Source organism: Poecilia reticulata, linkage group LG22, assembly GCF_000633615.1.
Source record: "Poecilia reticulata strain Guanapo linkage group LG22, Guppy_female_1.0+MT, whole genome shotgun sequence".
NCBI lineage: Eukaryota > Metazoa > Chordata > Actinopteri > Cyprinodontiformes > Poeciliidae > Poecilia > Poecilia reticulata.
The window spans coordinates 18,564,262-18,584,416 of NC_024352.1; the positions used below are offsets into that span (position 1 = coordinate 18,564,262).

The 20,155-nt window shown below is 40.0% G+C and overlaps 1 protein-coding gene across 4 annotated transcripts; it reads right to left on the minus strand.

Moving 5' to 3' along the window:
• Positions 1-4,893: 4,893 nt before the first annotated feature.
• ift43 (intraflagellar transport 43 homolog (Chlamydomonas)) lies at positions 4,894-20,094 on the minus strand. Of its 4 annotated transcripts, none has more exons than XR_532664.2 (11): positions 19,974-20,092; positions 18,789-18,887; positions 18,676-18,690; positions 15,968-16,038; positions 13,229-13,264; positions 12,526-12,572; positions 8,096-8,168; positions 6,031-6,106; positions 5,841-5,903; positions 5,225-5,585; positions 4,894-5,115 (listed from the first exon to the last, which is right to left on the minus strand). XR_532664.2 is itself a non-coding variant. In XM_008400273.1 (11 exons), exons 1-10 carry the CDS (start codon positions 20,028-20,030, stop codon positions 5,478-5,480), a joined length of 645 nt encoding a protein of 214 aa, XP_008398495.1. In that variant the 5' UTR covers positions 20,031-20,094; the 3' UTR covers positions 5,151-5,334; positions 5,456-5,477. The 4 variants fall into 4 exon arrangements, 3 of the variants coding, with proteins under 3 accessions (XP_008398495.1, XP_008398494.1, XP_008398496.1); XM_008400273.1 differs by lacking the exon at positions 4,894-5,115 and having other exon boundaries at positions 5,151-5,334; positions 5,456-5,585; positions 19,974-20,094; XM_008400272.2 differs by lacking the exon at positions 4,894-5,115 and having other exon boundaries at positions 5,151-5,585.
• Positions 20,095-20,155: the final 61 nt, after the last annotated feature.

Genomic DNA, 20,155 nt, shown 5'->3' on the forward strand with positions numbered 1-20,155 from the left:
CCGAAGTAAGCTTTTTCACCTATACTGTCTCCTTCTCCTCTGCTCTAACAAGAGATAAGAGTTTGGCATTTGTGTTGGGTGGTCATTAGTCCGTGTTTACAGGCGAGAATGCCTGGCCAGCTGGCATGTGACGTTTGATGTGCTGTACTCTACCACTGTGAGACCCCCGCGGCAGAGTCGGCGATGCCCAGCAACCCCTTTCCCCAGGCGGGCCATCGAGACCGTGTCGAGCCCTCAGCAGATGGAGCCTCCAGCAGCTCCTGTCTCTCATCTACAAACTAAGAAGAGGTGGAGCAAACACTGGAGGTGGGCCTGGCCCGGGCTCCCATCACAGATGCCAGCAGAAGGCTGAGACCCCGACGAGGCCCTGCTGGGAGCGTACTGGGCCGGAACAGGTGCAGCCTCAGCCCCTGTATCCCCTCTGTCAGCACCTCGGCGGTGGAGCCCGCACTCTCTTCCTGTCCTGACTCCTTCTCATTCACACACTGCAGAGGTGTTGAGGGACTGCATCCAGCACCCCTCCCTCCACCCCACAACACGCCCATAGACACCAAAAAAAAAAATTACAAGCAGACACAGTTCAACAATAAGAGGGGGTAATAAAATGCTTCTTCCACCGCCTTCTGCCTTCCCTTCTCAAGGAACAAAATTACAAAGTACCAAGTTCACAGCAGACTTGACCCTCTGAGGGCAAACTACTGAGTTGTGTTGACTCAGGCGTTTTCCTCTGCTGGCCATGATAAGCTTCTCAGCTGACCCCGCCACTGCCAGGGGGGGCAACAGAACCACTTTCCCATCAGCCACTACTTTATCGCCAGCAGCTACAAGACAAAGAGGTTCTGGTGTGTACCTGGCCGCAAGCAGCATCCTGCGTGATGGAAAGAGTTTATGATCGAGGTTTCGCTAAAGCCCAACAGACCACCTTGACCTGTCCCTGGACAGAGGACCTTCGTGGACACTTTCAGATGCACCCCAACCCCCCCAACCCCCACAGGGAGCTGGTTACCCCAACCGCCTCTGAATTATTATCATAATTTCCCACAGAGGCACTGCAAAGCCTCTGGAGTAGAGAGGCACCCATGTTTTACAGAATGTTGTGTGTTTTATTGCCTTTAAGTCACTCATAGGCCAGAAGAGAGCGCCCACAATGATAAGAAAACCAGTCATGTGAAAAATGAAGGACCTTGCCTACAAGACAGAGAGGTGAAGAAGGGAAATAATAAAATACATGACAAATGTAGAGCCTGGTTGTATTTCATGTTCAAACCCCCTCACCTTCCAACACAACACCGCACTAAAAACATACGAAGGAAAAAGGGAGAGTAATACTTATCTATTCAGATCTCACTGTTACTATTCTACCATGTGTGCAGCCAGGTGTATTGAAAAGTGTGGGTTATGCAGGAAAGTAAGCACCTTCTGTGGATCAACAAGTCCTGTCATGTCGCTGAAGTTTGTGATGCTTCAAATGCTCTATATTTGTGTCTATGTTCAGGTAATGTATTACTCTTGAACTGTCTTCCAAAGTAAATAATCGTGGCTTCAGCACTGACTCAAATACATGTGACTGTCTTTTTTCCATAGTCGAGAAATAATGTAACAAAGGTGCAACGCTTTGTTACTATGGCTTTTACTCTTTAGGTTCTTTGACAAAATGTCAGCCGTAAACCGCCCAGGGGCCTTCTAAGCTGCCATCGTTTTAGCCATTTCATGTCAAAGCCCACCTGGGGTAATCGGTAAAAAAAAAAAAAAAAATGGAATTGGAGCGGTAGAATATTAACTAAAGAAGAGAAGAGGAAAAATAACTGAGATTACTCTTCAGTGAGTCAAACTTTAGGCTTTCAGGGGGGAAAAAAACACTTTTATTGTCTTTTTTGTGGAGTTAATTCCCCCTTCTCTGCCATAAAACCCCCTGTGGGGTGTTAAAGGTGCAGTATAACTAATGAGAAATAAAACATCTGTTTAATCTAGGCGTTTCAAAGGCAAATCCCCTTTTGATCAAAAAATGATATTGATCTGACTCCCTCAGTTGTGTGTCGAGAACTTCTCCTTTAAACTTGAACTTTTCGCTGCAAATCAATGCTGCAGCAGCTTTTTGAGGTTTGTTTCAAAGAGGTTCTATTTAAATATGGCTGCATTTGCATGGATTCGTTCCAGCGTCAGAATTCAAATTGACCTTGCAAATGTTTGTGTTTTAACCTAATGAGTGTAATATGGTTTTGTTCTGGCCTCATCGTCTGCCTTTTTTTTTTTTTTTTTTTGGTCTTTTTCAGCCGTGTTTCATCTTCTCGTGGGCTGGTTCGTGGCCAGGTCACTGACAGCGAACCCGTGGCAAGCGCGTGGCCCCTGCTGAAATGAACAGGGCCAAATATTCCCTGAGCTTTAGCGTGTCTGTCCTCACCCCTCACTCTGTATCTGAGAGGGCCCCGGCTATCTTCACATCTCCCCATTTTCTTTAATTACACCTCGGCATATTGCTTTTGGGCCATATGGTAGGGAGATATTGAGAATAGATAAGATTTATAAACCTCTGTCAACACCACAACATATTAAGTAGAGTTGGAGGCATATTATCTGTACTCTACGCTTCCATTAAGTACAAAATTTCCAAATACTTTAGGAAATGCCTGTCAAAGGAGCAGGACAAAAATTACACTAACGAATTCTTCACTATACTTTTATTAACATTCCATTACTTGCCTGAGTCAGTTTTCTTTGCCACCAAGCAATAGGATTTTGTATGGATCTGAAAGTTTTAGAGTTGAATTTCATAAACGAATACAGAAATGTCATGAAGAAACAGTCCCTTGCAAGTATGAACTTTGACTAGGCTATTCTAACTTGCGTGGAGAAAACAAAGTTGGAGTAAAATGGAAAATGTGGAGTAGTTTATGCTTTTTGTTTCCAGATGATGGACTGAACAGTGCTGTAGGCATTTTATAACCTAAACCTATTTTAGCCTTCTCCACAACATTCTCTTTTTATTCACTAGTGTTCCCTAACAAACCCCTGAAGCCTTAATAGAATAAATAAATTTGTACTGAGATTAAATTACACACTGGATCTGATTCAATATTAAAATACAAAACCTAAAAAACGTGAAAAAGCTCAAGTTGTGTGAAAACATTTGCAAGACATTTTGTGCTTAATTTCATTTTAAAAAATACAAAAACACAAGTAATTTTTGGTCTGGTTCCTAGTTTCTGGAACAAAAATTCTAATACACTTACAAAAAAGATAAAGCTAACTTACAAGCAATTTTTATGACATATGAGCTTGTTTTAAGTCAATAACTCTTAATATTAATATATAAAAAATACAAATTCCACTAATAACATGGCAAAATGTCTTGTTATAAGTGAAATAATCTGCCAGTGGCACCAGCAGTTATTTTTTCAATATTAAGGAATTTACTTAAAACAAGCTGCTTTATTTTTCTGAAAAGTTACATGTAAGTTAGTTTTGTCTTATTTCAAGAATATATTTGCACTAGAAATTAGACCAAAAATACTTGCGGTTTTGCAGTGTAAACCCGACTAAGGCTCATTTAGTATCCCTTGATACATGCAGAACTGAATAAAATCCGACTCTGCCACATCTCCATTTCAAAAAGGCACCTTCCACCACGACCACAAAGCTTCCTCGGGACACAACGGTCCTCCTCACTAGAAATGCTTATGCTGTTGCTGATGTGATTGAATCCACTGCACGCCGACAGTGAGAGGTCATTTTCTGCCTCGCTGCAGCATCAGGATGTACTGTAGACACTGAGAGACATGCGGAGAATAAAGGAGGAGAGGATAGCAGCAGGACGAGGCAGCAGAGAGGTCACTTTGAGAAATCTGGATGCAGGCACATGGCAAACAGCGTCTCTGGATCTCTTTCTCGCTCTAATCCTCTCTCTGATCCACCGACGCCTGGCCCAGTCATTTGAAGAGGGCCGCAACCCGTGATCGCCGGGCCCTAATCTGAGTCCTCGGCCCGTCCGCAGACCATCTCAGACGGCACCGGCTGGCTGCCAGGAGAGGAGTGGTAGGCTTAGCCTTCTCCAGAGAGACAGCTAGAGGTTGTCTCTACATGGATGGGCACTTCGCAGCTCAGCGGGGGCAGGAGGAAGGGGCAACATAGCAGCTGCTCTGGGCATATGGGCAGAATTCATTAAGTCTGGCAAAACACGCCAATTGTGGAGGCGGTTTATACAAAAAAAAAAAAAAAAAGAAAAAGGATGCATTTGTCTGACAGAGAAGCATAGAAGCACTGAGTCCAGATACCGGGACCCACAGAAACATTCTGAGCACAAATGTCTTGCGTGATAGCTTCATCCTCAGGCATCAGAGTTGATGAAGTTGATTCAAGGCCCACCAAATGAAAAAAAAATCTGGATCCGTTTGTGATGGGCAGAGATTGAGCTGTTAGATGCGTGCACTGTGTGTCCTTGAGGACTTTTCTGAGCCTTGTCGAATGTCAAGAGACGGATCTCTGCCTCAGAAATAAACCTAATCACAATCTGTAAATGTTACAGCTGTTTCTCTAATAGACCTGGCTGCACTTTGGAGGCCCGCATCTATATTCACACACATGAACCAAAGGCAAAACTGAATGCTGATTTAGCACAGCTTGCCGAGTTATACATCATTCCGCATATTCTTTTGATCAAACTGTTGTGTTTGTTTTATAAAATCGCTTTAACTTCTTGAGATTCTTCCTTCTGTTTTTACTTTGTTTCTAAAGAACTTGCTCATCGCTGGGTGTAACTGGTCTGAGTGAACGATGAGGTGGGAAACTGGTTGTAATTAATTGTATTTGTGTTATTTTTCTCAATACAAAAAGGAAAAAAGAAAGAAGTTGAATAAGTAGGGTTTCTTATTTTTATAAGCAACCGGAAGCTAAAAATGAAAAGCAACAAAACATGATTTTTATTTTTAGTCCACCCGACATGAAAAACGACTAATTTTCTCATCCCTTTATAAAGTTGCAGCCAGCTTGATTCCGACTTGCATCCATGCCTTTTAATTCAGTAAAAGTATAATGTATGCTAATCCGCCAGGTGTCAATAGGAACTCTGCTCCATGCATTTGAGATAATAGTGAAGAAGGGGTTGCTCCTATCGAAGAGCTGCAAGATAAAGTCAATGGCAGAGTCAATAACAATAAGGTTGTAGGCTTTAATGAGGAATGTTAATTTGAACACAATCAACTGGATTTCAGCTTAGCTGATTATCAACCTTGGACTTGTATGTAGATCCTGATAAAGCTGCCAGTACAGAGAGGACATTTTTATCTGAAACCACTTCTTTCAAATGATGGCCTTTGGGCTGTTCAACTCAAAATAAATCTAAAAACAAGAGACTCAACAGATCAAATAACAGAAATTGGCCACAGAAACAGAGAACTTTTGAAAAAGTTCTGAGACATCAAGAAATGCTGCACATAAAGCTATAAAAATAATTTCTTACTTAAAACTAGAGATAAATGAATTCACTGTCCCTCCTCTTCCGACTCCTGACTCTCTCCTTGATCCTGTTCCATCCTGAGCTCTGAGGACACCTCTGCAAACAGATGATCCCAGTTCCAGATCACATACTCCTGCCGAGCAAAAGTCGACGAGAACAGAGGGGGGAAGAAGATTCAGAGAGCCGGACAAGCCAAGAAAGAGAGCGGAGGGAACGGGGGGAGCAAAGTATGGAGAAAGGGGAAAGGAGAGCGCAGGGTATTAATGTACACATCATAAATCTTGATTACCTGGGAGACAAGAGTGGCAACCTCCCTAGGTGCTCTACAAACAGCTGGACAGGCCTTCAGGGGGAGCTCACAGGCTATATTTACTAAAATCTCACTCACCTCTTTGAACTCTTGCTCTGGTGCTAAAACCTTGGAGAGCAGCTTCAAGTCGATCTCTCCATCCTGAAAAGAGATTGCAGTAAAACCCCCTTAGCTTGCACAAACTGGGGTGATACAACACTGAGAAGACCACCTTGAAGAGAAGGGTATACGGGGTAAAGATACATAAAAACAAACGTCCTTGACTTACTAAGGTTTGGAACGTAGAGAAATGTTTCAGATCATTGTCCAGATCACGGTAGGTCATCACTCGAGTCACCTGAATCCTGAGAAAGCCACAGGGGAAAATAACATTTTTAAAGTACGTTATGCAAAAATAGCAAAGAGAAATTTTAAAGAGGACTTATGATGCAAAATTTGTATTTTGCACATTTTTGTACTTGCAATAGGATCTCAACTACTAAAAACATCCCAAGTACTTAAAAAAAAACCACCCAACAATTTTTTGGCGAAATGTAATGTTTTTTGGTGTCTGGAAAATGATCAGTTTCAAAAACCTTCCCATTGTTAAGTCACATTAGACGGGAACGACACTGTTACTTAGCAACTCCAGCAGAGCTGTAGTATATTTGGCCAGCTGATTTTACCACTGTATGCACTGTACAATGGCTGCTGGAAAAGTGTTTGTTGTTGACGTATCATTAAGAAACACCTTGCTGCATTCTTGCTGGTTGTACAGGAGGATATATTAGTGCTTTTTTTCCAAAGTTGTACAGTTGTATAAATGTATCTTTAAGTAGCCATTTTCATGTACAATTGTAAACATTGACTAGGGGAGCCTGGCAAGCAGTAGTTTATTTAGATTTAAAATGACAAGAGGCCCTAAATTAGCTCATTCTGAAAGAACCTCAAGATAGGCTAAACTGACCAGACTAAAATCGCATCATCTAAGAATGATTTTTGTGCAATAAAAGTGTAAGGAACATGTTTTGTATAGCCCTTTGTTGTATCCTAACCTTTTCAAGGAAGCACAAAAAGGTCACCTTTAAGGTTTATATGTCACACTCAGAAGTCTGAAAAATGTCTTTAGATAAGTTTAAAGTTTGTGGACAATCAGGCTCCACATCTTCAAGCAGTGACCACAGAGAGCAGGAGACACTTGCCAAGTGTTAAACGCCTCAAATTGAAACCCAGCTGCTTATCTGCGGGTTGGAATTAAGTAGGGGGGCTCTCAAAGTGGCCGGGGCCTAGCAGTGCATGCCAGTCCTACTTACTGCACATTACACGCTACATTGCCCCTGCAATGAGTTCAATGTGGATATTATCTTGCATAGAGTGCAAGCCCCAGCCTAATAACCTCCACCACTGTCACAGCCCTGCTACATAGTCGACACATGTCGATGTGGCTCTCTCTCTACCCTTTAAATCAGAGTCTGGATGGAGAGAACAGGGATGCATAAATCTCATCAAACTATTATTCCCTTATTTCAGCAACGTAAAAGTCGGCCCGCCGCAATAAGGTGAACAGAGGACAGGTAACTTCAAAGAGACCAGATCCAGCGTCCTGCTCATAGTCAGAGATTGACTCGTTTTTACAGACGAAGCGGGTTAGAAATGAACTGAAAATGATTTTTTTTCCTCAACAATTTTTTTTTTATCATAACAGATTCAGCAGTGTGCAAAGGGTGCTTTATTTTGGTTTGATTTTTATACACCTGGATAAACTTAGATCAAGTTAAAATATCTGTGTTGATTAGTACAGACACATTTAAACCTCGTAACAAACAGTGACACCTTCACTGCACCAAAATCAAGAATCTAGAGGTTTAAAAAGGAAGCTGGCACATTTTTCATTTGCATGTCTGAATGAGTGTGCTCATGTGTTAGTAAATCTGAGCTCAATGGGACAAAAACTAAAACTGTAATCAAGAAAATCAAACATAAAGTTTATCGCTTAAATATAAACCAATGCAAAAAAATACCTTTATTTCTCTGAAATTCAGAACTTTGTCTTTTATATAATGGAATACTATTGATTTTAATTTTTTTCAAACATACAGACTGTTTAGGGCTGAAAACACCATTAAAAAGACTATGTTACAAATCATCTTCGGTTCATTTTACAGAGAATGTGTAAAATATATTTAGTAACATCTGGTGGCCAGGTTTGGACCCTAGATAGAGCTAAATACTGAATAGTCCCAACATATTTACCCTGTACTGGAAATTACTACTTGTATTAAAGAGGTATCTTTCATTAGTACTTGGTTTAAAAATGATGCATCTGACATTAAAGATTAAAATAACTTTTGCACCTTGGTGGAGAAGCAACTTGCATTGTCAGATCTTCTTCCTGCACCTCCTCTAGGTCTGGTATCACTGGAATATCTGAAAGCACAAACAGAGAGGTGCTAAACTTTCAAAAAAATAAATAAAATGACAAGTCTGTGATTAACCAGCAAAAATAAAAGTAGTGATCTAAAGACAGCATTTCCCCTGTGTATGCCTGTCAGAGGTGCGTGTTTGTGAGATTTCCTGCGTCTTTTTTGCCGCCTGCACCCTCGTAAGAGCTGCCCTGTCATCGCCATGCGGCCATGAATATTCAAAAGGCAAGACGGCAGCTCATCCCGCTGTGATTACGGGCGCTGGGCAGGGGCTCCCCACAAAGCACCCCCCGCTACCTTAGCATTTGGGCCCTGTCAGCGCCGCCCACCCCCAGGACCTGCGGTGGCCAGCGGGCCGACCTCCATGTCCACTCTGCCACTCCGACTGGGGCCGCGTCCAGCCATGTGCAGAAGTATTTGCTTGTGGGCCCATCTGTGTGGGGTCGGAAGTCACAGCGAGGCCTGGCAGGGGCCGCGGTGCCAGGAGCCGCCAGCCCGCTGGTCGAACAGTGGGATCCCGCTTTAATTGGCTGAACGCAACAGGACAGAGGATGGCTTCACTCCCAAGAAGGACAGGGCAAACTTCCCCAGCTTTGCTCCGACTGACAAGTGAAGGCACCAAAATAATCACTGATAAAGAATGGAGAGAGAATGCAGAAATATAGGAATTTGATTGTGACAAATAAAGAGAAAAACTGTCAGTGCTGAACTTTAAGCAGGAAGATCCTCAAAGTGACTCTTTGTTGAAGCATCTGTTAATCGATTCAGGATTCAGTTTTTTTGGTTCCTTGCAGAAGTCCACCTCACTGTTGACTGTGTCAACGTCTCTTGCCTGCTGTTCTCTTTACAGATTGTTTGTCTGATTTACTTCTGAACATTTCAAAACTTGAATTTCCTTCAACCAAAGCCGTCCTATTGTTGTCTTTGATGCTTGAACTTAGAATGACGATGTAAAATAAAATCCATCTTCATATTAATCTAGCAGACACCTGAAGGCTTCGCAGTTTTCTGGCAGATTACCAATCAAACCAAATCAATTAGTGCACTCTTAGTCATAATGTTTTGATTGGGAGTTTTACTGTGGCAAAAAATATATGTTTCATTGGGCAGGTGCCTCAGATTATCTGGCACCCTCAGATTAAAGAAGCCTGTGGACAAGACCATAAAAATGCAAACATGTCCCTTTATCCAAATCGCATTTTCCACATGAACCCAAATTTTCTAAACCCAGTAAAACTATCTACCACATATATAGTGGTGTATTTACAGGGACTTGGGAAAAAAATAGACATCTGGATGCAAGAAAGAGAAGAACCGAGTGCCAGAAAAGAGAAACAGAGCACTGGACTGCATGAAGAGGCTTGTCGGTAATCTCCAACCACAGTGCTGTATCCTGAGGGGAAAGTCGATACAGGAGCTAAATAGAGGTGAGGAGATGGAAGTCTGAATCTGATGTGAGGAAATATCTTGGCATCTATGTCACCATTTCTTCAAAATAACCCCTGAAAACAAACTTGGCTACAAAAAAAAAAATCATTGATCTTTGGTGGAGTAAAAGGAAAATGTTTCATTCCCAGCAAAATTCCCAGGTGAATGAGGAATTCTGACAACAACTAATTAAAAATAGCCCATCAAGTTTTGCTGGAAACCAAGCCCCCCTCCTTCAGCTGATAACTTACTTCCTCTTCTTTTTTTTTAATTAAACCAAATTAAAAATGCCACACTCGTTTAGCCGCTGACAAGATTCATCTGTGTTTCTGATATCCAAATAAATGCAGGCACGGCTATTCCATATTCATGAGGCCCGGTGACACTTTGTCCTCTCATTTACAAAGCACAGCGTTCAGCAGAATCCGTCCCCCCTGGACTCCCAATCAAATTTAATGGTCTTAGTGCAATGACATCAAAAAGCTTTGCCGTCCGGCTCTGCAAACAGCTCCGTGGGTGTAGATCTGTGCACACGCTTCCTTTCAGACTTCCACTGATAATGCACCATTAACACGCACCATGAAGAGTTCAGTGTGAATAATAGAGGCATATGCTGTCTATATGCAAAGTCTGTTATTGAGAGGGGAAAAAAAGGGAAACAACTGTTTGAAATTGGTTTTAAATTCAACGTATGACTGGAGGTCAAGCGGCCGGTGTTTTCTACCAACTCCATCAGGAGGATAACTACACCTTACTGCGCTCAGCTGGACGTGCGTCAGGGTGGCTTTTGTCTGCCTTATTAGTCAGCCGCATGCTGTCTCCTCGCTGAAGCATGTAAATATCAAAAAGCGGATAATAGGTGTAGCTGCAGCTCATGCATGCCAGTCAGCGGCTTTAGACGGGAGGACGTCTGCCCAGTAGCCGACACAGGGGTCCCGTCACATGATCACCGAGGCACAGCTCCTTTTGAAAGCATCATAGAGCAAAATTCAACACATCAGAGAGTGAGAGCGAGACACGAAACAGAAGAGTGTGTTTGCGATACTGGAGCTATTTTAAGTGACCAGCTGGAAGCGGTGGGGGCAGCTGGGAGCAGTTGACTGGCCAACCCTTCTCTCTGTGGGTCTCTCTCTGCGCTTGTAGCCAGTGGACATAAGGGATAAGGGTGTGGGACATAATCAAGATTGCAGGGGCTATCTCAGTAACCCTCAGCACTGTAATTTCCAAGGCCCCTGCCTCCAGCTTTGTATTAAGAGGTCTCCCTCCACACAGTAATAATCTTCCCAGCGGCTTTAACTACAAGAGAAACAAACCTTTATATTCAACGTTCAACTGGCCATTTGAATCTGTATTGACAATATTAGAGGTACAGCACTTAGATTCTAATGGCTGGATTGTTCCGAAATACATTTAGATAATTTAATCAACATTTATACTTTTTAATGAGCACCAGAAAATAAAACGCTGTGTAACAAAACAGAACAATTTATATTTATACTATTTATATGTTGTTATATTGACTTGTGTTGTTTCTTTTTGATAATTTGAAGTGTGCCTCTTTGCCTGTTTTTATACAACACAGTATAATATTGTGCTGTACATATTTAGAAGAAAAATATTTAGAAAACATCTAAGTAGTTGACAAATACAGATTGGTTGATTTTTATTATCATAAATAAAACTGTAACAAAATATTTTAATTAACTCAATACAGTTGAAAATCCCCTATTTTCAACTGTATTGAGTATATATTTTATATACACATGCAATAAATGTATCATTTTAATATCTAAAAATGTACAGAAAATGTTAATTTGTAAAAATTAAGATGAAATAAAAGTAATTTATAGGAATAAATATTTGGATTACACACATACTTCTTTATCAGTTCATGAAGTGGGCAGTGCATGCTAACCTGTTTTTACTGAGGCTATTTGACCTTACATGTAAAGCTGCTTTGCACAGCAAAAACAGAATGATCTTCTGCAGCCTTTCTTCAAAATGTTGCCCTCTCAGTCTTAACTTGTTTGTAGAGAGCACAAAGGTCACAGACAAAAAGTGATACCAAAACATTTGTATTCAGCTGCATGGGTCTGGTACTCTGTGTAGATGTGTGTTTGTGTTCAACTGTGGTTGCATAGTCTCAGTACAGCTTTTGAGCAGCTTGATTGGTGCAGCTCTGGTGAAAATTCACATAACTTTCTTGATAATATATAAATGCTTTTTATTAAGAATCTATGTAAATGTTACAGAGACAAGCTTTGATGCATAAACAGGGCTAACATGTTCTTCCTCAGATTCTAGTTGGATTCAAAACTGCTTCAATCAAACAAACTGTAGCACAAATGTTCTTGTATGTGTTAAAGTCCTTTACAATTCAGAAATCAGAATTAATCAAAAACTAAATGAGCAAATGAAGTTTCTGGGAAATCAGAAATACGCATCAGTCAGGAAAAATCCCCACCCCACCGTAGGGAGTTCTATTAACAGAACCTAATTTAAGCTGAAAATATTTTTCTTTATATGTCTAAAACAATTAACAGGGATGCTAAGCAGTCACAAACTTCACTTATACTTCAGGCTGGCTCTGGTTGTTGCTGTTGCAAATATTATAATTTAGACAGCTCAACAAGACTTCTAATCACATTGGCTTAAAAGAGAGTTTAATATCTGTCAAAGGTTATGGCTATTAATTACTCTGACCAGCGTGAACTGAAAACTTGTTATATTTGTTCACTCAAAACAGACTCTTACTATACGAGTTCCAGCAGCAACCAGGAAGAAATATGGCAGGAACGTCAGAGAAAAGTGATGATCTGACTTGCTGCTTATCTGCTCTACTTTCAGAGGACAAATGTGCAGGAGAGACACTGGAGCGCTCCTCTTTGCCAGTGAGGAGACACAAAGAATGCGGAGGGCAAGGGTGCTCTTACCTCCTCCATCATCTGATCCCTGGGGGGTTTGTGGTCGCAGGCGATGGCTGTGGAATCAGGAAGTAAGATGAGAATTAATTATTTAATACGTTCAAAACCAAGCCTGACGGTGAGACCTTCACAGGAGGAGAGCAAGTTGGTTCTTAGTTTTGTTGATGTTTTTGCTCTTTCTCCACCATAGATGGAGGACATCGGTTCTTGATTTCTGTACGCTCAACACAACAAATTCTTGAAGAAAGTAAAAAAAAAAACCTATCTGGAAGCAATGTTCAAGTAAGCATTGCTGGGACAAGAGTGACAAAACCACATCATGAGAGATATTCTTCAGGGAAACACCATCAGTTTCACATGAAGTTTTGTTTCACTGCAGCCAACAAGGCACCAAGCACCAGCAGGGATGATGAGTAAAAGATGGATGGCTGTGAACTCCACTCTATTCTAAGACACAGAATGGTTGTGAAACTAGAACTACAGGAAGACAGCAATAAATGTTACAGCAAATCCGTCATCCTGCTTTTATAATCACTTAGAGTGATTGTTTTTTGTTTTTTTTGGAGAACGAGCATTACTTGCAACATTCAGAATGTGCACCGATATGGAAGATACATAAAAGTATTTAACATGAACCTTTTTCACAACAATACACTTTACTAAAACAACCATCAAATTTCATAAGGAACTTCAAGAGTCTGAATTAACTTACTCCTCCAAGTCCTCAGCAGCTCGTCTTCTTGAAGACCTATGAATGAACAGAGAGCACGGTTTTTATTCACACAAAACAAGAACTTTAATCTGGGTGTATTTGAGACACACTTGGTAGAAGATGAAAGTATGTAACTGCATTGTTTCTATGACTGAGGTGATTGTGGTTCAGTGTGTAGAACGGCTTCCTCGTATCAAATGCTGATGTCCCCTGGGTAAAGTTAAAATCTGTGTTTCATTGTATGTGTGTGTTCAGGTGAGTAATACAGGGCAAATAAGGCTCCAGTGTAAAGAGTTTGAGTCATCACTCAGTCCAACCAGGAAAGCGATGCATAAATTCAACCCTTTATCATTTGTTCTGTATAGGAATGATTTGATTAAATATTTCTGGATATGAATTGGATTGATTTGTCTTGAAAAGACTTGTGAAGTTGTGAACTGGCATCACATTAACAAATTTAATTGAATTCAAAATGAATTCTCTTTATCTGCATGTAATATTATGACCAGGTGAAGTCTTCTGTTTCCACTGCTTTCTAAGTCTTTAAGACTATAATTTTGTACATCATGTAACTTTTCTTTAAGCTAAAAATATAATTGAGGGTTTCTGCAAGTTTCATTTAAGGACATATAAGACTGATTGAAATTGTTTTAAGATCCTCATAATTTAAGTTAGGACTTAACCGATTCACAAAAAAGAACATAATAATTTTACTAATAACATAGGAAGAATTATTTTTATTTAACTAAAGAAAAGTACAAAAAGTCAATTTCAAGAACAGAAATCTTTCAAGTGTTTGCAGGAAAGGTTGACCGTTATTTTGTCACGGCATAAAATTATGCCAGAGATTCTTGACCAAAATGATGCCATTTTACAAGACAAAAAAATAAATAAAACTAAAATAATGGAACAGGTGAAGAATAAACTAATGCACAAATTTATGTAATTAAATTTAATTAATTTAATTAGATTAAATGTAATTAAATCTTAATTTTATTGTCCCGAGTGGGAAAACTAACTCACAACATGTCCACTCATCAAACAGAACATGTTATAGTTTTGACAATCAGCTCAATTTAAAACAAAACTCAATTTTGTCACTATTTCTAACATACACTTTTCTATAAGACAACCAGTAATCACTGCAGCCTCATATGAAGTTATAAAATCTTCTTTTTGGAATTTTTAAGAGGTAAAGAAACTCTTTTTCATTTTGGTAGTTTTCCTGGGTGGGTGCTGCCGCCTGCTGATCATTTGATTTTCCTTTCATCTTCTCTGACATCTCTAGCAGTCACAATGCCAGTATTAGCATTTGGAACAACAGAAGAAAGTAGTTTTATTAAGAAACTTGTGCATTAGCTCTAGTCCACATTTTGATTCATCACCTTAAGCAAATCTCTTCTCGTGTCTCAGGATTTTAAAGAGATTTACCTTATTTCAAATAGACAAAAATTATTTTTAAAAATGTGATTTTTTAATTTTATTTTAGATAAACAGAATAATCAGACAAAAAAAATCTCAACGATAATGGAAAGGATCAGAAACCTGATGATCAATACAGCCTTGTGAATTTATTCACTCCTGCCTTTTCAATCTTTTGGACGCGATCTGACAAAACACCAACAACAATAAACGGACAAAAGTCCAACCAGGCAAAGCGGAGATGAGCTGATACCTGGCTGCCCTTGGACTGTGTCCTGTCTGGAGGGGGGGCAGGAGGGTGGCGACACTTAAGACACATTACAGGCCGCTTGATTAAGACTCATGTAAGGCAAAGCGATAGACATGGTAAAACTGTCTGGAAAAAGTTGTTAGGGATAAAATATATTGTGACAACCTGGTTTCAAAGGTTCATCAATAAACTGACAGATCATTTAGTGTCAATTAGAAGTGATAGATCGACAAATCCCGGGATTTCTGCGCTGGGATTAGTGGGAGGAGGGCAGTGGTGATTGAGCATGAGAGGTGACATTGAAAGGAAAAGTCCTTGCCGGTTCCAGGGGGGACCATTACTTACTTTGTTTCAGAAAGGATCAATGCACATGCAAGCCCCTTTTACACCTCCTGTATTTGAATCACTTTGAGACCAAGAATCAAGAGGGGTTACGCAAAAGTGGAGCTGTATACGCTGACCTTCGACGTGTGAAAGGAAAGACCTATTGAGTTTGCCTTTTTTTCCTACTTGCACTAATGATGCAGTAAACTATGCAAATAAACAAAAGTGACTCCGCCTGCTCGCTTCATCCAGCGTTCTTTAATTTCCACTGAGACTAAAGCAAAGGAGCGCAGTGGCAGGAGAAAGGACAGACCGTTCACTCATGAGCAGCGCTAACAGTTGCAGATCAAACCTTCCAGCAAACACCAACCGTCTGTTTCAAACATTTTTATGAATTCTCTATGTTGTGCTCTCTGTGTAAAGAGCAGAGTACAGTGGTAAGAGGTGATGAAGTGGCTTGAACCCCTGTGATGAAGTGGCTAGCTGACTAACAGTGCCCTCCTGTGGCTGATGCATTAACCATGTCAATTACCGCCTTGCTCACAGATGAAGACGAATGGAGAGTTGCCCGCTCAGACAGGCTCCCTCTAACCTTGTTGATTCACAGCCTGAGAGCCAAATATACACTGATAAATAAGCTCATTCAGCAGCATGAGAGTTCATTAATAACGCATAACACAAGCGTGCGGGCTCCGCTTCAGCGTTGCCACTGCAGAGCGGGGGGAAAGGGTGACGATACATACTTGGCAGAACCAGATCCAGAGCTTTCCTCTGCCCAGCCACCCTGCCGCCGCGCCGGTTTAGAAGGGGGGCCCTGCAGAAAGAAAACACCTTAATAGCCCAAAAGATTTAGTGGATTTCTATTTACACAGCAATATGTGTCGGTACGAGTTTAATGAAGCAACATTATGTGCTTAAGCTTTGTAAAAAAAACAAAAAAAACAATTAGAGACACACAGAGAACCTCATGTGAGGTTTATAGTTGTACAGTGCTGTGCAAAAAAAACCTTAAACCTCTTAAACTTTTCCACACCTTTCAAAATGGTTTTCAAGGTCTTGAAAAAAAAAACAAATTAAGAAGGGTGACATTAGCCCCTTCAATCTGCGACCAGGTCCCTTCAGAACAAATTCCAGTAATTTAACTGTAGTTTACATCCAGCTGTTCTGTGAAGGTCACAGAGATTTGCTAGAGAAAATTAGCGGACAAACAGCCACATAAAAACCACAAAGACCTTAGCAGACAGATTAGGGAAATGTGGAAAAGTTTAAAGCAGGTTTAGGTTATAAAACAACACCTCAAGGTTTGAAGCACAGAGCGACCCATCATCTGAAAACAGGAAGAGTGTGTTACAACCGAAAAACGACCCGGGTTTTACATTATTTAGCTGAGAATGTTGAAGACTTGTGGCTCAAGTTCTACAAAGTTTGACTCAGAAAGGCTAACACACATGCATGCCACACTTTTCCGATAAATTTTTGCCTGTAAAAAAATAATAATAAAAAAAAAACATTTTAGCACTTCACAAATATGCGCCATATTGTGTTAGTTTAGTACATAAAATCTTAATAAAACATAACGAAGTGTGTGGCTTATAAAGTGATAAAGGTAAAGAAATGTAAATATGGCACCAACCATTTCAACCATTTACTTTCTTATCATCTTCTGGAATGCTTAAAAAAACCTCCTACTCATATAAGAACACATCAGTGTTTGCAGGAAAGATTCGCCTCTATAAGTTAAGTTGTTCTCATGCTGTATTGTACATATGAAGCACAGTATGGGAACTACATCTAGCCCAAAAATAGACTCAGAGGGGGGTAAAAAAGCAGTTATCTTTGTTTGTTTGAGTAATAAACCACGAATGTATCAGGATCATTAAATTTAGACCCTGAGAACAAGTCGTGAATGAGTGAATTCCTTTAAAGCATACATAGGTGGGCACCAGAAAAATGAGTTAGAAGAAACCACTACATTTCTCATTACTGTATTGGGTCTGCAGAGGACAAAGTGTTTTTGGCAAATTTGCTTCTTTTATGATGGAAGACGAAATAATCATTTAAAGCTGGTTCCTTTTGCAAAGCCATTTATAAATCTGAATGCCGCCATTAACCAGGGCAGAGGGAGGGGGAACCCACTCTATTCTACTGTATATTACCATTAAACCAGGGAGCCGAGGCTAAACGAGCTCCCTTAACTTTGTGTAATTAGTAACTGTCTCTTTAAAAGGAACAGATATTATTAAAAGGCTTTCTAGCCTGCAGAATGTCTTCCAAGTGATGAGAAATCCCTTTGTTGTTTGTTATTTGATGCAATGAGTCATTTTCACGAGGGACTACATAATAAGATCACGTTTCCTTGCGAGGGATAAATTCTTCTGGCATTTTCGCTCAACAAAAATGAAGAGGCTATAAGTGTCCTGAGAAACAAAGCAAATCTGTGACTGCAATTCCTCATGACCAAATATGAACCTCATAGTTGTAGTGAAGCGCTGAGGCCTGTGAGGACAATTACCTCAGCCTTTGGGGTTTCTAATTTAGGATTCTCTGGAGGTCTCTGGGTCAAGGAGCTTGTGGTGCACAAACCTTCAAAGCACAAAAAAAGCATCCGATTCTTTGCTGCAAGGGATGCCAGGAATGTAACCAATCAGAGGACAGGGTTGATAAACAAACCCTGTAAAGAAAAAAAAAAAAAAAAGCTACAACCGTACAGAAAAATGTGATGTATGTGCACAGAAGGTCATGGAGGGCGCGAGAGTATCGGCTCATACATTAGGGAAGTTGGCCTAATTTGGGAGACTAGCCTAAAGCAAGAACATTGCTGTGGCTTTTTTTTTTCACTTAGGGAATGTTGGCGGGTTTGCAGTTTGCCAGAGCAGGAGATGTGGCTCATTCCAAAAATGCCAGTGATAGCAGAGGGGATTTTTTAATCATCTTTCAAGAGCCATATTTCAAGAGCCTATGTCCAAATTCCTATGTGCAGCAGAAAATTAACACTAAAGATCACAATGAGGACACCAGAGCCACTGTGTAGCATGGTGAGACTGAGGTTTAGGTTCATCTTCTAGCAGTACGATTACCTTAATCGTTATGGATTTTGCAAAGAGGAATGGGTGAAATAATCAGTAGATGTATACACTGAGAGTGATATATCTAGAAAAGGACATGGAGATGTAAGTGCTTAAAAATGTGGCTTTATAAAGGTACTTACTTCATTTCACAGTATGATTTAAAACTTGCTGGAAGAAATAAAATATTAAGCAAACTATCTCATAAAATGCATAAATATGCACGGCATAAAAACTCCTGCCGTTTACTGACTGCATGTGTCGTTATCTTAGAAGCATCATATGTTGCAGGTACAAGGTAAACAAAGATGAAGCAAACAAGTGAAGAAAAAAGTTAACTAGTTGGACCATCTGCAGCAGGAGCCATGCAAATTGACACCACCCACCTCTTCATCATCATCCTGCAATTCATGCATGTGACAAAATCAAAGTGCAAATTAAGAACTTGTAATTTAAAGACAAATATTAACATCCATGTAGATATCTAAAGATCACTCACATCTCCTATTGAAGCAGAGGTGGATGATTTCCTTGCCGGCCGAGAATCTTCAAATGACTGATCAGCTGGTAAACGAGCTCTTCGGCCAGATTTGGCAGTCTGGGAAATGTAAGTTATATCTTTTTAAATTTAGGATGTTTAATCTATTTCAAAGAGTGTTGAAATTATTAAGCATTATATTTAGGCAATAACATAATATAGCAATAGCTTAATACAGTACAAAGCACAGAACTTGCACAGAACCATAAAATGAACGCAAACAATTTTGAAAAGCTGATGTAAAACCCTAGAAAACAAGTGTGATGTTAAAAAATTAGATGAACATGACACAAATAATGAAGAGGGGGGAAAAAGACTTTAAAAATGAAAGATTCTGATGTGTTTGCTATGTGAAAGGCAGTCGAAGTATGTGAGAAGTAGAACAATTGAGAACAGTTCCATAGAAATTCATCTTTAAAATGTCAAAACATTCTAGAGTTTTGGGTTTTTATCTGGTCTGTGATATCAATTAAGATCTAAAATATACAGAAAGTTAGGGAACATGACTAAAAACTCTGATTAAATGAGCTGATCAAGTGAAAACTCTCGAGAATTCATAGAAATTTGCCGAAATAGTAAGATCCTAAAACAATGATAGAAGCAGCCATTACATTACGAACTATGTTCTTGATTAGACCTCTCTTCTGGCAGATTATCCCTGAACAGGTATATATATTTTTATGCATTGATTTTTGTGCTCCGGTTCCCACTTCCTGTTTAAGTAAAAATTAAGTAAACAATGCATTTACTGCGGATATTTTTCCAGAGGTCAGTTTTTAATTAGCTAAAATATTAACCACCTTCAAACCACTTATAGGCATAGGGAGACTAGAATACACGGAAAAGCCAAGCTGCAGCGTTTAGAAAAAGCAGGGATGGCTAACCTCAAAGCTAACTAGGTAGTGGGACGATGTATAACAAACTTGTCTGAAGAATTTGTTCAAAACAGTTGGAAGCTAAGCTGTCTTTACACGAAGCTAGCTATCTCTTCTAGTGGAAAAACACCATAGGGCTAGCTAAAAGGCTAGCCGTAACCCCTCACTGAAACCTTAAAACAAATCATTCTTCGAACAGCGCTAAAAAAAAGTAGAGACATTTTACGAGTTTTATCTTAAGAGCTGCTTAAGATCCGAACGGTACGCTTACATTCTTTGTCACTCCACCATCTTCGAGCTGAAAGTTGTCATCCATCTCTCTCCTCATAGCTTGTTTTCGCTTCTTCCGTAAGCATAGGCGTTACGTAGCAACGGTCACCATCGTAACGCTAATCTCGTTCAGCCAGATGTAAGCAATTAACACAAGTAATTATAAATATATTTATATATACT

Excerpts from the sequence above, each read along its gene's own strand:
- ift43 (XM_008400273.1), bottom strand. The coding sequence starts at position 20,030 with ATGAGGAGAGAGATGGATGACAACTTTCAGCTCGAAGATGGTGGAGTG. Across the intron at positions 18,888-19,973 it reads ATGGTGGAGTGACAAAGAAT|ACTGCCAAATCTGGCCGAAG; the intron begins GTAAGCGTACCG and ends TACATTTCCCAG. Across the intron at positions 13,265-15,967 it reads TCTGGATCTGGTTCTGCCAA|GTCTTCAAGAAGACGAGCTG; the intron begins GTATGTATCGTC and ends GTTCATTCATAG.